This window comes from Ceratina calcarata, unplaced genomic scaffold (genome assembly GCF_001652005.2).
Source record: "Ceratina calcarata isolate Rehan_Ccalc_2016 unplaced genomic scaffold, ASM165200v1 scaffold78.2, whole genome shotgun sequence".
Classification (NCBI taxonomy): Eukaryota; Metazoa; Arthropoda; class Insecta; order Hymenoptera; family Apidae; genus Ceratina; species Ceratina calcarata.
Genome location: NW_017179105.1, coordinates 106172 through 122670, shown reverse-complemented (window position 1 = coordinate 122670; position 16499 = coordinate 106172). Strand labels below are relative to the sequence as shown.

Genomic DNA, 16499 nt, shown 5'->3' with positions numbered 1-16499 from the left:
ACGACAATTTAAAAACGCTTATACGTTTATTCGACTTGCTTCCCACCTTTAGAATAATGACAATAATCAATCGACTTTACTCGACATAATAAAACTGTGCATACACAGGCAAACGAATCGTAAATATATTAAAAAATAATTGGGAGACGTAAAGATATATATGTATATATATATATATATATTACAGGAGAGACACCATTTTTGCAAAACATTGCAACAATACGATACATGATCATCATCGGCAGAGAGGAATTTCGTTGGAATACAACATCTCTTCGTACCATACACTTGAATTAAATAACGGATTCATTCTAACGAGTTCAACATCAAGAGTTGCTTTAATACTTTCGTCTGACTGGTCTCCCTTATTTCACCTGCTAAAAACATCTCGTCCACAACGGTGTACACCTGAAATTAATCCCAATCACGATAAAGTACTGCTAGCCTTCACGAAAAAACTACTACTACTACTACTACTACTACTTACTACCAAAGTCCGAAGGTAGTAGCCCTCGGTTCCCATTACCTTATAAAAATTGAACACGAGGTCCAACTCGCACACGTTGTGAAAGTATTCGTTCAACACCTCGACGAAATTATGTATCGCTTCCAAGTAGCAGAGATTATTGTCGTTCACGTCGACGCAAATGCAGAAATATAGACCAGCGTATCTTCTGTACACGATCTTGAAGTTACGAAACTAGAACACACGGAAAAAATTCAATGCGTGCAACAACAGTGTGTTCTACAAATAGAGTGGGGAGGGGGGGAATGAATGAGACGCTACTACTCACTTCGACAAAGTTCGTATGCTTAGCATCCCGGACAGTCACCACCGCGTGAACTTCCTCTATCAATTTTTGTTTCTCATCATCGTCAAAATTCATGTACCACTTGGCTAATCTCGTTTTACCAGCTCTATTTTGTATGAGGATGAAACGAATCTGTATCACAATCGAATCGATATCACATATTGAGACCTGTCAGTTTATACACTGAGACGCGAGAACAGACTCTTGGCTTTTGGCAGATAAATAGATAGATAGATAGATAGAGAGAGAGAGAGAGAGAGAGAGAGAGAGAGAAAAGAAAGGAAGGTAAATTTCTTTGAGAATGACAGCCGATACTAATTCCATGCTAATTTTTATTCAACAAATTGGGTCTAACAGAACATAACCTCTACCGCTAGGAAGGAGCGGAGAACTCGGAAACTTGTGTCAATATAAGCGCAAATAGATGAATACCTCAAATGCATTTGACAGTTACTTGCCATGATTAAACACCGTTTCCCTCTTTCCTTTCGACTGCTGTTGTACGTATAGCAACTGATTCTCCTGACAACCGTCGACGTCGACCATCAACAACACCCGAAATCGAGTGACGTTTGTTACCGCCCCCACCCTTGAGGTTATATCGTCATTGAATTGTTTGAGAAAGGATCATTGTATTACGGTGGTCACGTAAAAGGAGCTAAGATCTCATTTGAATCTGATTGAAATTTTTCGAGAGAGACGCGTCTTTATTATTTAAATCTCCAACTCTGACCTGTCACCGTTTACTATCCGCCGCCGCCGCCGCCGCCGCCGCCGGTGACGATGATCGGATTAGAAAATTTTGATTCGAACGAAGGCGCCGAGGGGGAAGACTGGGAATTCGACGATGAATATTCACCACAGGAACAAGACAGCTTGAAACTCGACGAGAAGAAAGAATTTGCTCTGGGAGACAAATATTATTCGTCCATAACTAGGAAACCGGAAGATGCAACGATATCCCAAGAGTTTTTGGAATTCTTGTATCCTTAATAAAAAAAGAAAAAAAAAAAAGAAAAAGAATCATTGTACAACAGTTTGCGTCCTCCAAATTTTATATTGCCCTTAATTTCTGAAACTTCTCGATCAGTCATTCGTACGGATACGATTGTCGAAAGTATTTCAATCTTTGCGTAATCGATCCGCAGACTATCGCCTTTGCTGCCAGCAATTTGATCCAGTTCGTCGACTTCGAAGAGAATAAAGTCTGGTTCAAAATAGGCTCCAAGGGCAATGGTATCGGGCACATGACGGTAGTTCTTTTTCACAGTCGATTAATATGTGAATATAGCACGTCTCTCGTACGAACAATGAATTGGACAAAACCTCGTAGAAAAATCCTGTGCATCAACATATCGCTGTTGGAGCGAACGAGACGAATCCGACCATAACTATTTACAATTGGCCCCTTATGCAAACGATAACTGCATTAAAAGGCGGAACGACCAAACGATATTTCCATTTAGCCTACAGGTTCGTGTAAACTCGTATGTATGTACAGACGCTCAGTTATACAAACCCTCCAATAATTGTCTGTTGAATCGTATAATACTTGTACAGTCCGGACGGATCGCTACTAGCATCGCAAGGAGGCGAGCCAGATTATTTCATTTCCCTTTGGAATTGGAGACGGTCCACGATTATTCTACAATGTAAATCTCACGTTCACGACGTGTACAACGTAACTTTCTCTAAATACGTTCCCGGCCAGTTGACCACCAGCGGCGTAGGACACATCAAATTTTGGAAAATGTCGAGGACCTTCACGGGATTGAAGCTGAAAGGCGAAATTGGCAAATTCGGGAATACGGAAATCTCTGATATCATCGCTATTCATCCTATGCCAGACGAGACTGTAAGTTTATGAAGGAGACGTAATAACCCGTAACCGGTGTGTAAAATCGTGGAGAGCAGCGATTAGAGATGCAGACATCGAAAAAATGTTTCCTCTACAATTACTTGTGATACTATAGGTAATCTCCGGTTGCGAGTGGGGTAATATGTTCCTGTGGGACGAGAGTCTGATCAAACTCGAGACGTGTAGAAGAAACAAAGAAAAATCGCACGCAGAATGCATCACTCAATTCGAATATATTAGCGGAGAACTTATATCAGTTGGTAACGATAAAAAAGAAAAAAGATATTTCGCGATACGACGCGTTAATATCGCGTGTGATGTGTGTGTGTGTGTGGCGATTACAGGATCCGATGGATGGATACGATTCTGGTTTTACGACACGATAGATCACGCTGATCTAGCCGACGATGAACAATATTTGGAGATCCAACCGATATACGAGTTTGAAATCGCTGACGAAGAAGAGCACCGCGCCATGCTCATGTGCATTCGAAAGCAGGAGCCTGACAAACCAGAAAAGACGCACTGGTACGCCCAAGTAAGTACGTGCTCGAATTGGAACGTTAGCAGACAGCAGTTCAATAATAAAATGAACGTTTGACAGGATGGAAACGGTGGACTCTGGTTACTCGATCTCTGCACTAGTAAAAAAGAACAGGAACAGAAGAAAATTTTTACATGCCATGCCGGTCCCGTGGTCGATATGGACACCGCCGACTGGGGACCGTTTGTAGCGACGTTGGATAGTTATGGAAATTTGCATATTTATGATTACATCGGCAAGAAGTTGATCTTGATTCACAAATTTCGTGACAGGGGAAGTCAGGTGGTCTGGCTTCCATGCGAGGTTAATAAGTTTCATTCTACTACTACTACTACTCTACTTTTTCGAATCTTGTAGATTGTGGAACTACCGCGTGAAATACCAGCGCAAACATTTTGTCATACCGTACGTGTGTAATAGCAGGTCGAGAGAACTGGTACGACGCTCGTGTGCGGTTTTGAGAACGGTATCATTAGGATGATCTCGGTGGATGTGAAACCAGCGAGTGTGAACGATGTAAAACGAAATTGCACGACGCTGATTCAAGTCATAAAACCGCATTCAGAACGAATCAACGTAATGTCATTGAATGAATCTCGTAGGTATGCATGAATCGAATAAATCTATTGTTCGTATATGCGTGGAAAAATTATTTCATCTACGAACGTGTGAAACTTGCGTTACAGTCTACTAGTGACAGGTAGCAACGACGCTACCATTTTCGTATTAAAGATCGACACTCCCGAGCATTATCCCACGATCCTACCCATAGGCTACGTAAAGGTTCCGTCGTCCGTCTCTTGCGTGTCATGGTGGAACCCTCGAGAAGTAAATAAATTTCTATCTCGCACCGGTATAATTACAAGTCACAATCTCTATTGTTCGTGCGTAGGAAGCAACTTTGTTAATTGGATGTTTGAAAGGAGATTTCGTCGAAGTAAAATTACCCACAGAGCCACAGCCGTATACAAAGACGACTTACGAGCTTGTCAAGTGCAAACCCGTATCGTTTAAATTCGAATCGGTAAAATCGTCCATCGAAAGGGAGGCTGTAAGAATTAGGCACGAAGAAGAGATGGAACGGCTGATCGAGGAGAAGAGAAAAGAAATGGAGCAATTAATGGCCGAGAATCCGCATATCATAATCGACGAGGAAACGTTTCTTAGTCAGTAACAATTAATGCGAGTAGCCCCGCGCGTAATATAGGTCTCGTTTCTAAGCGTGTTGCCACTTTTGTTCTTCCAGTGGACATCGAGGAGAGGGAGATGGTACTACCAGAAATTTATATTCCAGAAGTTCCGAATAAAGTTTTACAAGCGCAATACAGCGTCGACGGAGGAGACGTTTGGCTGTTTATGGGTGGCTTTGACGCAGGATACGTTTACGAGTATCCGCGTCCGTTATCTGGCAAATTAAAACACGGCAAACCTGTGAACAGTAGGATAATCGAATGTGCGAAAGATACAGAGATACACAATTTCTTTTTCGAGTAAGAAATTCGACTATGAATTACGCGAATCATGGAACTTTTTCTTTTTCTTCTTCTTGTTCTTCTTCTACTACTATCGACGCTACTTTTCAGCGAGAACAGGGAATACATGTTCCTGGGAACGGAGCACGGAGAGCTTCACGTCGTAAAAGTGAAGAAACGGGATCCGTTAGATTTCTCAAACTGTTTGATCGTACCGATACATGATTATTACAATGGTCACATGTCGAAAATATTGTTGAGCTACGATAGGAAAATGCTGATAACGTGCGGTCGCGACGGAAATATATTCTCGTTTAAAGTGAACGAAGAGTCGATTCACGGAGAGCACGATGATCCGCCGACCACGTTGGATTCTCTCTACTTGGTAAATTAATTACGGTCGCGGAAAACTTTCAGTAATTCGGACGTCTCTAGCCTAGAGAGATTTTTTTGCAGCCTCAAAAGGTCGAGGACATCGAGGATGTCGATCATCCGAATTTAGAAGAGGTGATCACTCGAACAGAACGCAACAGAATCATGGCGCTTGCAAGGAAGAGGAAGAAGCAAGTGCTCGATGTGATACGTGATTTGACTGAAGAATATACCAAGATCACGACCAGGCACGTGTAGACGTAAAAATAACATTGTTGAACGTCGATCACTATCGTCGGAAATTAATGTAGGAACAAGTATCTTCTTCGCTCTCAACAAATATCGCAATTCGAGCTAGACCCGAGGATAGTGGAAGACTTGGAACAACAACTAAAATCGCATAAAACGTTGACGCAGCAAAAGCTCGAGTTCAAAGTGGAAAAGAGCAAAATGCAATTAGAGAAGCTGACGAACCATTTCGTCACGCCTGTCACTCGTCTGCCGTTCGCGGTCTACGGTATACTGTACGCATGTTGCGTGTTATAATGTTTACTCGCGTGGAAAATTAAAAGAATAAACGTTTGAATGACAGAAACGAAGAGAGGTTGGTACATTCTGTGAGAGAACTGAAGCTGGACACCGACAGCATCTCCAGATGTGTGGAGATGTTGAAACGCCAAGAGAGGCGAGAGAAAACAGGCAGGTATTATACCTTTGTTTAATTCTGTCGCCGTGTATATCTATCGTTACCTTTAACTCGACACACTCTTGTCCAAGAGATGGAATTGCGACTACGATCGGATAGTATCGGTGGGAAATAAGCTACGTACGTTAAGTTATTAAAATAATTCAAACAGTTGTTCTTTGCACACGTGTACACACACGCGCGCGCGTCGCAATTCGTACTTGGTCGAACGATACATCTCCTCTTCCTCCTCCTCCTCCTCCTCCTCCTTCTCCTCCTCTTCTTCTTCTTCTTTGAACTCTTCTGGTACACTGTTCATAAATAACAGGGTGGAAGAGGGAGGAGTTGCAGCTGAAGAAGAAGAAGAAGAAGAAAAAGAAGAAGAAAAAGAAGCGAAACCCGAGCTCGAAATGAAGCAAATCGAGTATTTGGAAGGATTGCTAGCCGAAGATTTCAGTGATTTAACCACTGGACTAGGATTGCAAATCAATCAGACGTTGGCAAAATATAAAGAGAGTAAGGCGAGGTTGACTCGGCGGCGAAACGAGGTAAGTGCGGCGTTAAAAATAAGAATGTCGCGTCGCGATCAATAAACTATTGATGCGGTTGATCGTCTTCGTCGTCGTCGTCGCTTGTAGTGGAAAAAATTGCACGAAAAGAAACCGAACTTGGCCAAGAGTCGTGCAAAAGACGAAGCTACCCTCGAAACAGCCAAGGAGACGATCGGCGAATTTCATTTGAAGATAAACCAAGAGTTGAGTTCAACGAGGAAAAAAGAGACGGCAGCCACGAAATACAAAGAATTTGTAAATTGTAGGACCAAGGTATATATAATGTGGTGCATCGGTCAGTATCGGAAATCGGTACGTAAAAACAGTTTCTTTTTCTTCTTTTTCTTAGGTTCATAATTTACGAGAAGGCTACAATTCGAGATTGAAAGCGATCGCAGTGGAGAAAGAGAGGCTGCAGAAGGAAATCGTTAAACTGACTGAAGTCCTGAAGAGAATTCACATCGAGGTACCGCTGAAGCACATAAGACCCTCGCCACAGCCACCTAAACTGGACGTCGACGTAGAGTTTCCTGAACACAATCTCGAGGTTCGGTCGGAATTCTTTTTTCTTTCTCTTTTTTTGTCCACGTCGACCACTCGTGTTTCCACTCGCCTAAGACGATTGACTGAAAAAGCTGGGTGAATTTTGGGTTTAGCTTGGAAAATACGTGTCGATGTCGGAGAAAATGGAACAAGTGAAACGACAGAGGCAATCGTTGATCGTCGATCAATTGATAGATCATTCCGATTTAGAATACGAAGCGTTATACTGCGACGACAAAGGTGTTCGAGAAGAGCAAGAGAGTGTTCATAGCATCGTAATCTCTTCGAAAACGAAGATAAAAGATCATCCGTCTATAGCTGCGGATGTGTTGCGGAGTCTGAACGTAAGCGACTCGGTTCAAACACCGTGGGAACGTGACGCGAAACGTTCGCGACTGTGGCGGAGAACGTACGAACAAGATTGTGTTCTGCGGTACATCGAGTCTAGCTACGAGAAACTGGAAAACGAATTAGACGAATTGGAAGAGTATCGATTGGACGTTATTTATCAAAGCACGTACATGAATCTGAATCTGCTGACTCTGTACGAAGAGTTTATTATCCTGAGAGAATCCGAAACGACGGAGCTCGCGCTCGAGGATAAAGTGAATCAAAGATCGAACGAACGTTCAACAATGATGCATAAGGTATTGTTAACGACGATACGATAACGTTAACACGCAATAATATTTGATTATTCCCTCGTTGCATTGTTTTTTCATTATTGTTATTCCATACGTGTTAACTAGATACAAGCTACGAACGTTCACATCGCCGCGAGAGAGGAAGAGATTCGTAGATTGCAAGTTAAAATTAAAGACACCACCGCCGAGTTCGCGAAAGCTGTAGCCGACGACAAATTTCACGACTTCTTACAAAAGATATACAAGAGGAAATATACGGCAGCGAAAAGACAAAATGGTGTGTCGGTCTGTCACTTCTTTTTTCTTTTTATCAACTTCGAACCGATTGAATATGTAAACAATACCTTGCAGACGAATCGGATTCGGCTACGCAATCTTCGGATACTAGCACCGAGGAGTCGGACGGCACAATAGATACGGAAGCCGAGTACATCCCATTCGATGAAAATGTTTGCCCGCCGGGATGCGAGAAAGAGTTATACGACATGGCATTCTCTACGAGGGAAAAACGATACGCGTACGAGTTTCGAATTAAGGAGGAACAGAGGGAGATAGAAATGTTGCAGAAAGAATTGGACACCGACTCGAAGCATTTACGAATCATCGAGAACAACGTGAAGAGCAGCGAAGAGGAACTGCAAATTTTCGTGGTACTATTACTACTACTACTACTATTATTCTATTTCGTTACGCACACGCACACACACACACACACACACACACACACACACACACACACACACACACACACACACACACACACACACACACACACACACACACACACACACACACTCTGTTTCGTTGCAGCTAGATAAACAAAAGAAGCTGAACGACATTAACGTGACGGTCGTATTGAAAATTCATCAGCTGCAGCACACGTCGGATTCTGGCTCCGTTACGGACATTCACAATTGTGTACTTTTTAATAGAAAAGAATTGGCGAAATTGTACGCCAGAGTGGGAGAACTGCAGGAAGAGACGTTCAACTTGGAAGACAAGCGCAAGTACAGTACAGAAAGAATTGTGATGATCGTTGAGGAAACTATCATGCATCATCTACCTTTTGTCGTATAGGAAAAGCGAAATTCATTTGAAACGAATAAAATACGATTTAAAATATATGCAGACTCAAAACGGAAAATTAGAAGGAGATATAAAGGAGAAAATGATACAAAAGCTTGGTCAAAGAGTTTCTCTGATCAATCTCTATGAGACGATTTTGCAGAGATTGATTTATGATACTAAAACAGACGTTCAGAGTCTCATGAAGAACTATGCCAAGAAAATAAAAGGTAAATAACGATATTTTACGGCGTGTAAAATTATTTTGATGAAAGCCGGCTGTGTCAATTCAGCTGTGTCTCATGCTCGTTCACAGATATAAAGTGGGACTACAACGAGGGATTGGGCGTGCTAAAAAATTTAATTCGCGAGAACACCGAGAAACTGAGCCTGCTGACAGTATTGGAAAAAGAAAAATATAAACTGACCAAAATCTTGGAACAGCCTCTCGTCTCAGAGGTAAACTTTGCCGCGTGTAATGTCAAAAGAGCAATAATCTATCGAACCAATTACGTCGTTTTTATCGCAGGAGAGTATGGTCCAAATAGAAATGGAGCATAAAGCCGACATTGCTGTGCTTCAAAATATTCTTTACGACAAAATGCAACAGAAGCAGATGCTCCAATACGACATACAAAGTCTAAAGACAGGGGGCAAAGCGAGAAAATTGCCGCCGATTTGTTTGGAACAAAGCGACAGTTATGAATCGTGTAATTCCAGATTCGCATACTAGACCTCTAGTATCTGTTATAATTCCAGTGTAAGTGGCATGTACTTTTATGAGTTTCAATAAACAACGTATTGTAATATACCTCGGATAATTTTTGGACCGAATGCATCGAAGATCTTGTATCAACACTACGAGTACTACAACGTCCGAACTTGAACTCGCACAATGTTATAACGTTGTCTAGCAGCAACTTGGTTCGTGTCCTTCGAGAATGCGATGATAACCGCACTACGAAAGGAAAGCGAATTAAAATAATGGCAGAAAAATTCAATTGTCACGTTGGAATGGGACGCGGTGAGGAAATTGAATTCCAAAGCAACGCTTATACAATTGGTCAAGGAGTAGCGAGTAGCGAGTAGCAGCGATCGTTGTGGCCCCTGTGGGCGTGGCCCGTGGCCGTCCACTATGGCTCATTTTAATTGTGTACCTCAAACGATTTTGGGTGGCGTCATCTAGCGTTATCACGATCGTGAACTCCGAGCACACATCGTCCCTTTGGATTCGGTGAAAGTGAAAGTGAACCGGGGTCGTGTAACGTAACATGACTCGTGTTTGAAATCATTTCAGTCGTGTGAGTCGTGTTTGTTCGAGGTGACTAACGAACTGTAACGAACTACACTGTTCTACTTCGGCCCCTGCCGTTTCGATATCGACAATTGCTAGTTTATACGAGGTGGTGTAAATTCTAATTAACGCTCTCTTTTGTTGATCGAGCAGGTGGTAGTCGCACAGTTAGAAGTCAGAAGCACGCTAAAAATATGGCGTACAAACCTAATCCAACGACCAAGTAAGCTCGATCATATATTTTGTACAATTGACATGTGCTTAGCAAAGTAATTGTCGTTTCAAGCTTCGAATCTTGTTTTTGTCAAAGTTTCCGTTACTTTCTTGCGCACACGATACCGCGTGCATTACTTTGTATCACGATCACGTGTGTCGGATCCTTTTACGCGATCGCGTGTTCCTAAATTTTTGTTCGCGCGTTTCGAATTCTTTTAAAATCATTCTAAAAGTTCTTACTCACGTTTCTATCTTTCAGCGAGGAATTCACGTTGTATGTCACCGACATACCCTTCGAACTGAACGAGGTCTCGATATAATTTTTTTTCATTACTCGCGTGTGTCCGTAAATATACTTTTAACTCGAGATTATATTTCATAATTTAGGATGGATTGTTAGAGATTTTTGACCATTATGGGATCGTAAAGGGGCATTTCTTTCGCCCTAGATGGGCCTACGTCACTTACGGTTCATACGTTGAGGCAGAAAGTGCTATTAGAGATTTAAACAATAAAGTACCGTTGCGCTTAAAAGTATCGTTTGAGAAACGAACGAACGGTGAACTGGGATACAACGAAACGTCTACTCCTGTATCCAAGCGTGAAGAACACGAAACTTCTAACAGAAAAAACGTTGTGACCCCAAACAAGTCTATGTATGTACGCCCTTTCTTTTTCCTCTTTACTTTGAACCTGTGTAAAAGAACTCGTGTGTAGGACACCAACAATGGAAAGAACGAAACCTGTAGACGTGAGACCCCATCCAGGAGTATTGAAGCAAGTAGCGGAGAATGGTCCTGGATTGTTGAATGGTATATGCTCGAATGCAGATCCGTATGAGAGCACAAACGCATTGTGGACAAGGTACTTTTTCAAGTAGTTGCTCTCGGTACATCGTCTACACTGCCTAATAATTTTTTCCGTAAACATCTCAGAGGACAGTTGACTGTTACTCCGGATGGGAAGAGACACGTTTCCCTTGGCCGCGGTTATATGCTGTACGAGATTCCCGATTCGAATCCAGAGATTGACCATCACATCAACAGAGTATACGAGAAACGTGTTTTCGTGAGTATAGAATAATTTGCCGTGTCGTATAAACGAATGCAGGCTGCACGATTCTATTGCTTGGAAATTCAATGTGACAGGGTTTATACGAATACGGCAGAGATGAAATGCAAGGCAGAGTAGGAAATTGCAAAGTATGCGCAAAATTAACCAAATTCTTCTGCGAAAGATGCCATACTTTCTATTGTAGTAAGATTTGTCAGCAAACTGATTGGCCCGAACATAAGGATAATTGTCTACAGTTACCGTATGTTTCCTCAATGTCGACAACGACGATTAATGAACCCTATAGATGTTTTTCTTTTTTTTTTATTAGTACATCTCTTCGTTTTGCATGCCTTGTTTAGAGCTTTAGTAACAAGTGTGCAGCAGTTCGTGCCTGTAGAAGCAGAGTCGTCTAAACAAGAACACTCGTCCGGCAGGAAAATTTCGGACAGTCACGCACCTCTGCGGCAACCAAAAAAATTGATCGACGCGTTGAAACGCTCAAATGGATGTTCTGGCGAAAGTGGCTCGAAAGATCCAGAAGGTAAATCCGATATTGCGGCCGTCGGTAATAATTTACGCGCGAAACTCGCGAGAGAGCAAAGTATGCGAATTAAAAATGAGATTGAGAATACGACGATACCCGAGCAAACTCCTTCGGCCAAACAACCATTCGACGAGGGTAAGGATGCTGCTAAGGACGATGGCCCGAAACAGTCGAGTAGGTGTGAAAAGAAGTGGGAAAAGATGGAAGAAGACATATCCTTTGCGAGAGGACCGTTTCTTCCGAATGCAAAATCAGAAACTCCCACCAGCATTGTCGGCGGCGGCGGTGAGTCGGTCAATAAATTAAAAAGCGTAGTGAACACTGTAGCTGTCGGAGAAATAGGCGTCTTGGAGATACATTCTAAAATAAATAATGGCACCTACGGCATTACGTTTCTGCCGAACAACGCGATTGGGGATTATGCACGATTATTGGACGACTTGCCCCGGAAATGTGCAGAAGCGGCACAGAATTCGAGAAATCACAAGTACATCTCCATTAATTGGTGAACGTATCGCTATTGTTTCTATTGTAATTAATTGTTTGTTAATTTTTGTCACAAGACCGACCGTTGGAGATTTAATGTGCGGCCTGAGAAGTGGCACCGAAAACGATTGGCTCAGAGGGTATGCCCTATCCTCTTCGGAAATGGCTGTGCTGGAGGAAGCTACAGTCGTGTCGGTCGACAAAACTGTGGCCTGTCCCAGTGAATATTCCGATATTCGTGTGTTCGGCGCATCATGTGAAGTGATTACTGACGCGAAACATGAATTTAAGGTGAGCCTTAAAAAATCGAACACAGCGCTTCGTACGATGTGTACGTGTACTGCTTACTTCAATAATTTGCAGGAGAATAACCAAATAGAATTTAAAGTCACTGCCCGAACGGGGGAGGAGGAACAAGGTGCAGTCGAAATCGAACTTTGTTACGAACAGCAGAATACGATAAAGGCCACTGTCAAGCCGTGGATAGCACCAACAGCATCATCATCACAACCACCACCACCACCACCACCACCATCATCATCATCATCATCATCATCACCACCGTCGACCGACAGAAATGCCGTGAAGAAAGATTTGCAAAAAAACACACTGGAGTTCGCAAAACTAAAGAGTGGGGATGAAGTATGTGACTTCGACTCGTACAAAGCCGTTCGTACGTGACACGGTAAAAAAAAATACATGGTATTCCGCAGGTGGTCATCAGTACTTACCGGAGCCCGGTGCATTATTTCGTTCGTTCTCTGGACAGCGAAGAGATAGAATATTTCCATCACGTTATGCGAAATGTGGGAATATGTGCTCAGAAGTCGTCGAGCTTGACTGAATTGCCCACTATCGGGCAAATGGTCCTAGCCCGGTTCATCGATGACAATTTCTATCGTGCGATAGTTACGAAGATAGAGGAGGACAAGAAGATAACGATATCCTACATCGACTTTGGGAACTCCGAAGTCACCGATATAAAAAGATTAAAGACCATATCCGACGATTTGAAACTGTTGCGATCTTGTTCGTCGAAAATTATACTGAAAGACGTTCCGACCGACGTCCCTCTCACAAAGGAGGCGGACGAGTATTTGAACATTTTGGCAACGACCGATGTCCGTTTGGTTTGCAAGTTCGACGGTGTACCTTCGAAAGACGGGGTATATCTAATACAATCTAACGGAGAGACCGTTAATAAGAGGATGATCGAATTGCTAACCCCGGCGTCCAAGAAGGTTGAAGACGGTAATTATTAAAGATACGCACACATTTTACGGGGTGTGGGTGAGTTACATCATCTTAAGCAACAATGAATTAAATGTGAAAACGTTACGTGTCGCAGAAAAAATATGTTACATGTCGAACGAATTGAGTGCGGTGCCATTGGGAAATGTCGGCGATACCGTTCAAGTCTTGACACTGTACACTATTAACGAGTGCTATCAGTATGCAATGTGCCCCTTCGATCGTGACCTGATGGTTCACGTTTACGACGTTATGCCAAAAATGGTGAGTCTCATTTCTCACACGAATCGTATCCGTTCGCTGTTCGTGTACACGTATTCTGTTTTCTCATACCTTTACAGATGGCTGAATATTGCGAAGCGAAGGAATCTTATATTCCACGGGACAAGGAGCTGTGTCTCGCCGCATACTTGAACGGATGGTACCGTGCAGTGTGTACAGTTCGGAACTATACCGCCACATCGAGCTCCGTGTTTTTCATCGATTTCGGAAACACCGAGGTCGTGTCCCATGAAAATATACGGCTCATGCCTAAAGATTTTATCGCGCCTAACGCGATGGCGAACATTTGCAACATCGTCAGTGAGTACACGGAAATGGAAATATTTCTTTTCACTCGTTAATTTTATCACGCGACGCGACAATTGCAACTGTAATTTTAACTGTATCTGCACAGACGTGGCGCCGACTGTCCGAGGACGATATCCTCGTGAAATAGAGGAGAAGATCGGCAAACTTATTGTCCCTGACAGTACTGTAAGAATAAAGATCGTCCGGTTCGACAGTGAAAGTGGACAATTCGACGTGGAGTTACCGTCCGTATAAAACAGCGAGCGAGGGACACCGGGCGGGGCGGGGGGGGGGGGTGTGGGCAAGGGGACCAATCAGTATTTACTACGTTGACGAAAAAGACTGAGGAGGAAGGTTCAACGAAGGAGTATATCATATTTTCATTTCTTTTATAGTCTTAGCTGTAGTAGTGATCAAAGAGTTCCTAAGTCTTATTTTACGGCTTTAATTCACATGACGACTCGTTTGTTATCAACAAGTTGATTGACGATAGAAGAAATCGATCTTACTGTAGACAACACCCTTTTATTTACTTCATTCGATATTCTATTTTTTGTTGACGTTTTACGTGCACCTTCCACGGAGTGCACACATACGCACTGTACTAACGATAACTATTCTAGTACTGCGTTTAATCACACTTGTTAATAACGACAACTCCGAGATTTATTACATTTTTTGTATGTGGAATTTTAAACGAAAATACATCGATTCATTTGAATCATGCAGACGTCTCTGTCTCACCTTCCTTCCCAACCTCCCTTACGATGCGTATAACAAGCATTCGACTAGCCTTCCTTGACGTGTCGCGGTCAGTCAGTTCAGATGACAGATCGCTGCTGTGAATCAACGGTCCAACTTTTATGTTTATAATCGCGAGGCTTCCAACATACCATTCGAACAATAAATGCGATGAACGTTCAAATAAGACACCCCTACGAGGGTCTGTTGCATAAATATACGAACGCGATGAAAGGCTGGCAATATCGTTGGTTCATACTCAGTCCCGAGACTGGCGAACTGCATTATTTTCTAAGCGAATCCGAAAAAAATCAACGACCACGGTGTTCTATATATTTGGCCGGTGCCGTGATCGCCCCGAGCGACGAAGATTCCAACACATTTACCGTTAACTCTGCTACAGGTATATTTGAAAGAACATTTTGTAGGTTGTCTTTTTCTCGTTCCAGCGTACGCAGTTTACTCGTTCGCGTACCGTACCGGCGACCGTATACGCGTGCATTTATGCGCGAGTATATCCGACTCGTCGTGTTGCAGGTGACATGATCAAATTAAGGGCCGCGGATGCCCGTGCTCGACAAGAATGGGTCGACAAGCTACGAGCTGTCACAGAGATGTATACGAGGGCAATAGCCAGCTGCCACCCCCCGTTGCCTCCGAGGGAACATTCTACCAATTCTGCTAGGACCCCGCCGGTCGCCAAGCTGGAAATCTTGGACGCGTTCGCCAATTGTCAGGAACAACTGAGCAAAGTGGAGAAGCACAATCTCGCGTTAGCGCAAACCATCGAGAACTCTAGTTTGAACTTGGACCCAGACCTGCTGGTGCTCAAAGCAATGGCGTATACAACTTTACACACGTTGAACCAGTGTCTCAATATATTGTATCAATAGAGAAAAACGTTACCCGTGAAGGACCCGTGAGAACGTGTTCCTCTTTCTATCATTAGTCGCTGTCGAAAAACTCATCGGATGCATTTCAGTTAATTTGTTACAGAATATATTTTAAGCCTATTACCCGACACGATCCCGCGATGATCCCGCGATGATCCCGCGACGATCCCGCGACGATCCCGCGTATACAGTTCTTCCAAGTTGGTGATACAAAACTTGTAATTTGTTTGTAAGATTTTTTTAAATGCAAGTGCTTTGTCTCGTTCTCGTTACTCGTTGAAGATCTTGTTAAAAAAAATAATGTAAAAGAACAATGTGCGCGAACTTGTGTGCATACGAATTGATAACAAATTATTCGCGATTATTACGTAGTATAGTACGTCAAATAAAGAAGAGTTACTCCTGTACGTTTCATACGTATTTATTGTCTAATTATTATTATTAATTATAATGTAATTTCTTTTACCGATGACAGAGAAACTTATGTTTATTATAAAGATAACTGGGGTGCAAAATCATTTTGCATCATTACTTTTGAAGAAGTATGTTGTAATTAAGGTACGACGACGCGATGCGTATTTATATATATTTCGTTCGACTAAAGTTGCATTTTGTTGCTTGGGTATCTTCTTTGCGATTTTAATTCAATTCATACTTCAATTTATGTCAGTATACCGACTATTATAAAGATCACAATGTTCCCTTAACAATACCTTTGTCACGATATAAATGTAAAATCATGATCAGAACTATGTTACACATTTGAAACACATGGTTCGTTACAGAACTTTTTCGAATTCGAGTAAATACATACTTTCGTCTTATGTCACGTGTTAAAACGTAATCGTTGACGAAAGCTGTGAGACAAACGTCGAATCGTTTATTACAACTCGAATTCATCC

At 42.5% G+C, this 16499-nt stretch overlaps 4 protein-coding genes across 12 annotated transcripts; 3 read left to right on the top strand and 1 right to left on the bottom strand.

Annotated features, from left to right (window-relative positions):
* Positions 1 to 7: 7 nt before the first annotated feature.
* Positions 8 to 9441, bottom strand: AP-2sigma (adaptor protein complex 2, sigma subunit). 3 transcript variants are annotated; one of them, XM_018034119.2, is made up of 4 exons: positions 9359 to 9441; positions 795 to 944; positions 527 to 700; positions 8 to 408 (listed from the first exon to the last, which is right to left on the bottom strand). In XM_018034119.2, the coding sequence occupies exons 1-4, from the start codon at positions 9383 to 9385 to the stop codon at positions 307 to 309; spliced, it is 453 nt and encodes a 150-aa protein (XP_017889608.1). In that variant the 5' UTR covers positions 9386 to 9441; the 3' UTR covers positions 8 to 306. The 3 variants fall into 3 exon arrangements, with proteins under 3 accessions (XP_017889608.1, XP_017889611.1, XP_017889609.1); XM_018034122.2 differs by lacking the exon at positions 9359 to 9441 and adding an exon at positions 1245 to 1650; XM_018034120.2 differs by lacking the exon at positions 9359 to 9441 and adding an exon at positions 1271 to 1648.
* LOC108630687 (cilia- and flagella-associated protein 44) lies at positions 1593 to 9357 on the top strand. 6 transcript variants are annotated; one of them, XM_026818287.1, is made up of 25 exons: positions 1593 to 1795; positions 1903 to 2065; positions 2146 to 2285; positions 2373 to 2667; positions 2786 to 2930; positions 3015 to 3208; positions 3275 to 3517; positions 3638 to 3816; positions 3901 to 4042; positions 4107 to 4380; positions 4461 to 4704; positions 4798 to 5071; positions 5143 to 5306; positions 5370 to 5582; positions 5651 to 5761; positions 6072 to 6291; positions 6382 to 6567; positions 6644 to 6841; positions 6951 to 7484; positions 7587 to 7758; positions 7833 to 8131; positions 8292 to 8488; positions 8559 to 8776; positions 8863 to 9005; positions 9076 to 9357. In XM_026818287.1, exons 1-25 carry the CDS (start codon positions 1596 to 1598, stop codon positions 9277 to 9279), a joined length of 5352 nt encoding a protein of 1783 aa, XP_026674088.1. In that variant the 5' UTR covers positions 1593 to 1595; the 3' UTR covers positions 9280 to 9357. The 6 variants fall into 6 exon arrangements, with proteins under 6 accessions (XP_026674088.1, XP_026674087.1, XP_026674086.1 ...); XM_026818286.1 differs by having other exon boundaries at positions 2786 to 3208; positions 8352 to 8488; XM_026818285.1 differs by having other exon boundaries at positions 2786 to 3208.
* A 195-nt stretch (positions 9442 to 9636) lies between the features above and the next one.
* Positions 9637 to 14244, top strand: vret (vreteno). 2 transcript variants are annotated; one of them, XM_018034115.2, is made up of 13 exons: positions 9637 to 10063; positions 10316 to 10364; positions 10444 to 10712; positions 10774 to 10920; positions 10992 to 11124; positions 11205 to 11371; positions 11547 to 12143; positions 12220 to 12433; positions 12506 to 12784; positions 12856 to 13393; positions 13491 to 13657; positions 13735 to 13975; positions 14070 to 14244. In XM_018034115.2, the coding sequence occupies exons 1-13, from the start codon at positions 10035 to 10037 to the stop codon at positions 14216 to 14218; spliced, it is 2979 nt and encodes a 992-aa protein (XP_017889604.1). In that variant the 5' UTR covers positions 9637 to 10034; the 3' UTR covers positions 14219 to 14244. The 2 variants fall into 2 exon arrangements, with proteins under 2 accessions (XP_017889604.1, XP_017889603.1); XM_018034114.2 differs by having other exon boundaries at positions 11472 to 12143.
* Positions 14245 to 14259: 15 nt separating this feature from the next.
* Positions 14260 to 16017, top strand: LOC108630722 (oxysterol-binding protein-related protein 11). The gene is made up of 2 exons (XM_018034172.2): positions 14260 to 15107; positions 15242 to 16017. The coding sequence occupies exons 1-2, from the start codon at positions 14876 to 14878 to the stop codon at positions 15595 to 15597; spliced, it is 588 nt and encodes a 195-aa protein (XP_017889661.1). The 5' UTR covers positions 14260 to 14875; the 3' UTR covers positions 15598 to 16017.
* The last annotated feature ends 482 nt before the right edge of the window (positions 16018 to 16499 follow it).

Excerpts from the sequence above, each read along its gene's own strand:
- LOC108630687 (XM_026818285.1), top strand. The coding sequence starts at position 1,596 with ATGATCGGATTAGAAAATTTTGATTCGAACGAAGGCGCCGAGGGGGAA. Across the intron at positions 4,705-4,797 it reads ATACACAATTTCTTTTTCGA|CGAGAACAGGGAATACATGT; the intron begins GTAAGAAATTCG and ends GCTACTTTTCAG. Across the intron at positions 5,762-6,071 it reads AGGCGAGAGAAAACAGGCAG|GGTGGAAGAGGGAGGAGTTG; the intron begins GTATTATACCTT and ends CATAAATAACAG.
- AP-2sigma (XM_018034119.2), bottom strand. The coding sequence starts at position 9,385 with ATGCATTCGGTCCAAAAATTATCCGAG. Across the intron at positions 945-9,358 it reads CGGTCCAAAAATTATCCGAG|ATTCGTTTCATCCTCATACA; the intron begins GTATATTACAAT and ends ATTGTGATACAG. Across the intron at positions 701-794 it reads AGCATACGAACTTTGTCGAA|TTTCGTAACTTCAAGATCGT; the intron begins GTGAGTAGTAGC and ends CGTGTGTTCTAG.
- vret (XM_018034114.2), top strand. The coding sequence starts at position 10,035 with ATGGCGTACAAACCTAATCCAACGACCAA. Across the intron at positions 12,785-12,855 it reads AACTAAAGAGTGGGGATGAA|GTGGTCATCAGTACTTACCG; the intron begins GTATGTGACTTC and ends GGTATTCCGCAG. Across the intron at positions 13,976-14,069 it reads GAACATTTGCAACATCGTCA|ACGTGGCGCCGACTGTCCGA; the intron begins GTGAGTACACGG and ends GTATCTGCACAG.
- LOC108630722 (XM_018034172.2), top strand. The coding sequence starts at position 14,876 with ATGAACGTTCAAATAAGACACCCCTACGAGGGTCTGTTGCATAAATAT. Across the intron at positions 15,108-15,241 it reads TACCGTTAACTCTGCTACAG|GTGACATGATCAAATTAAGG; the intron begins GTATATTTGAAA and ends GTCGTGTTGCAG.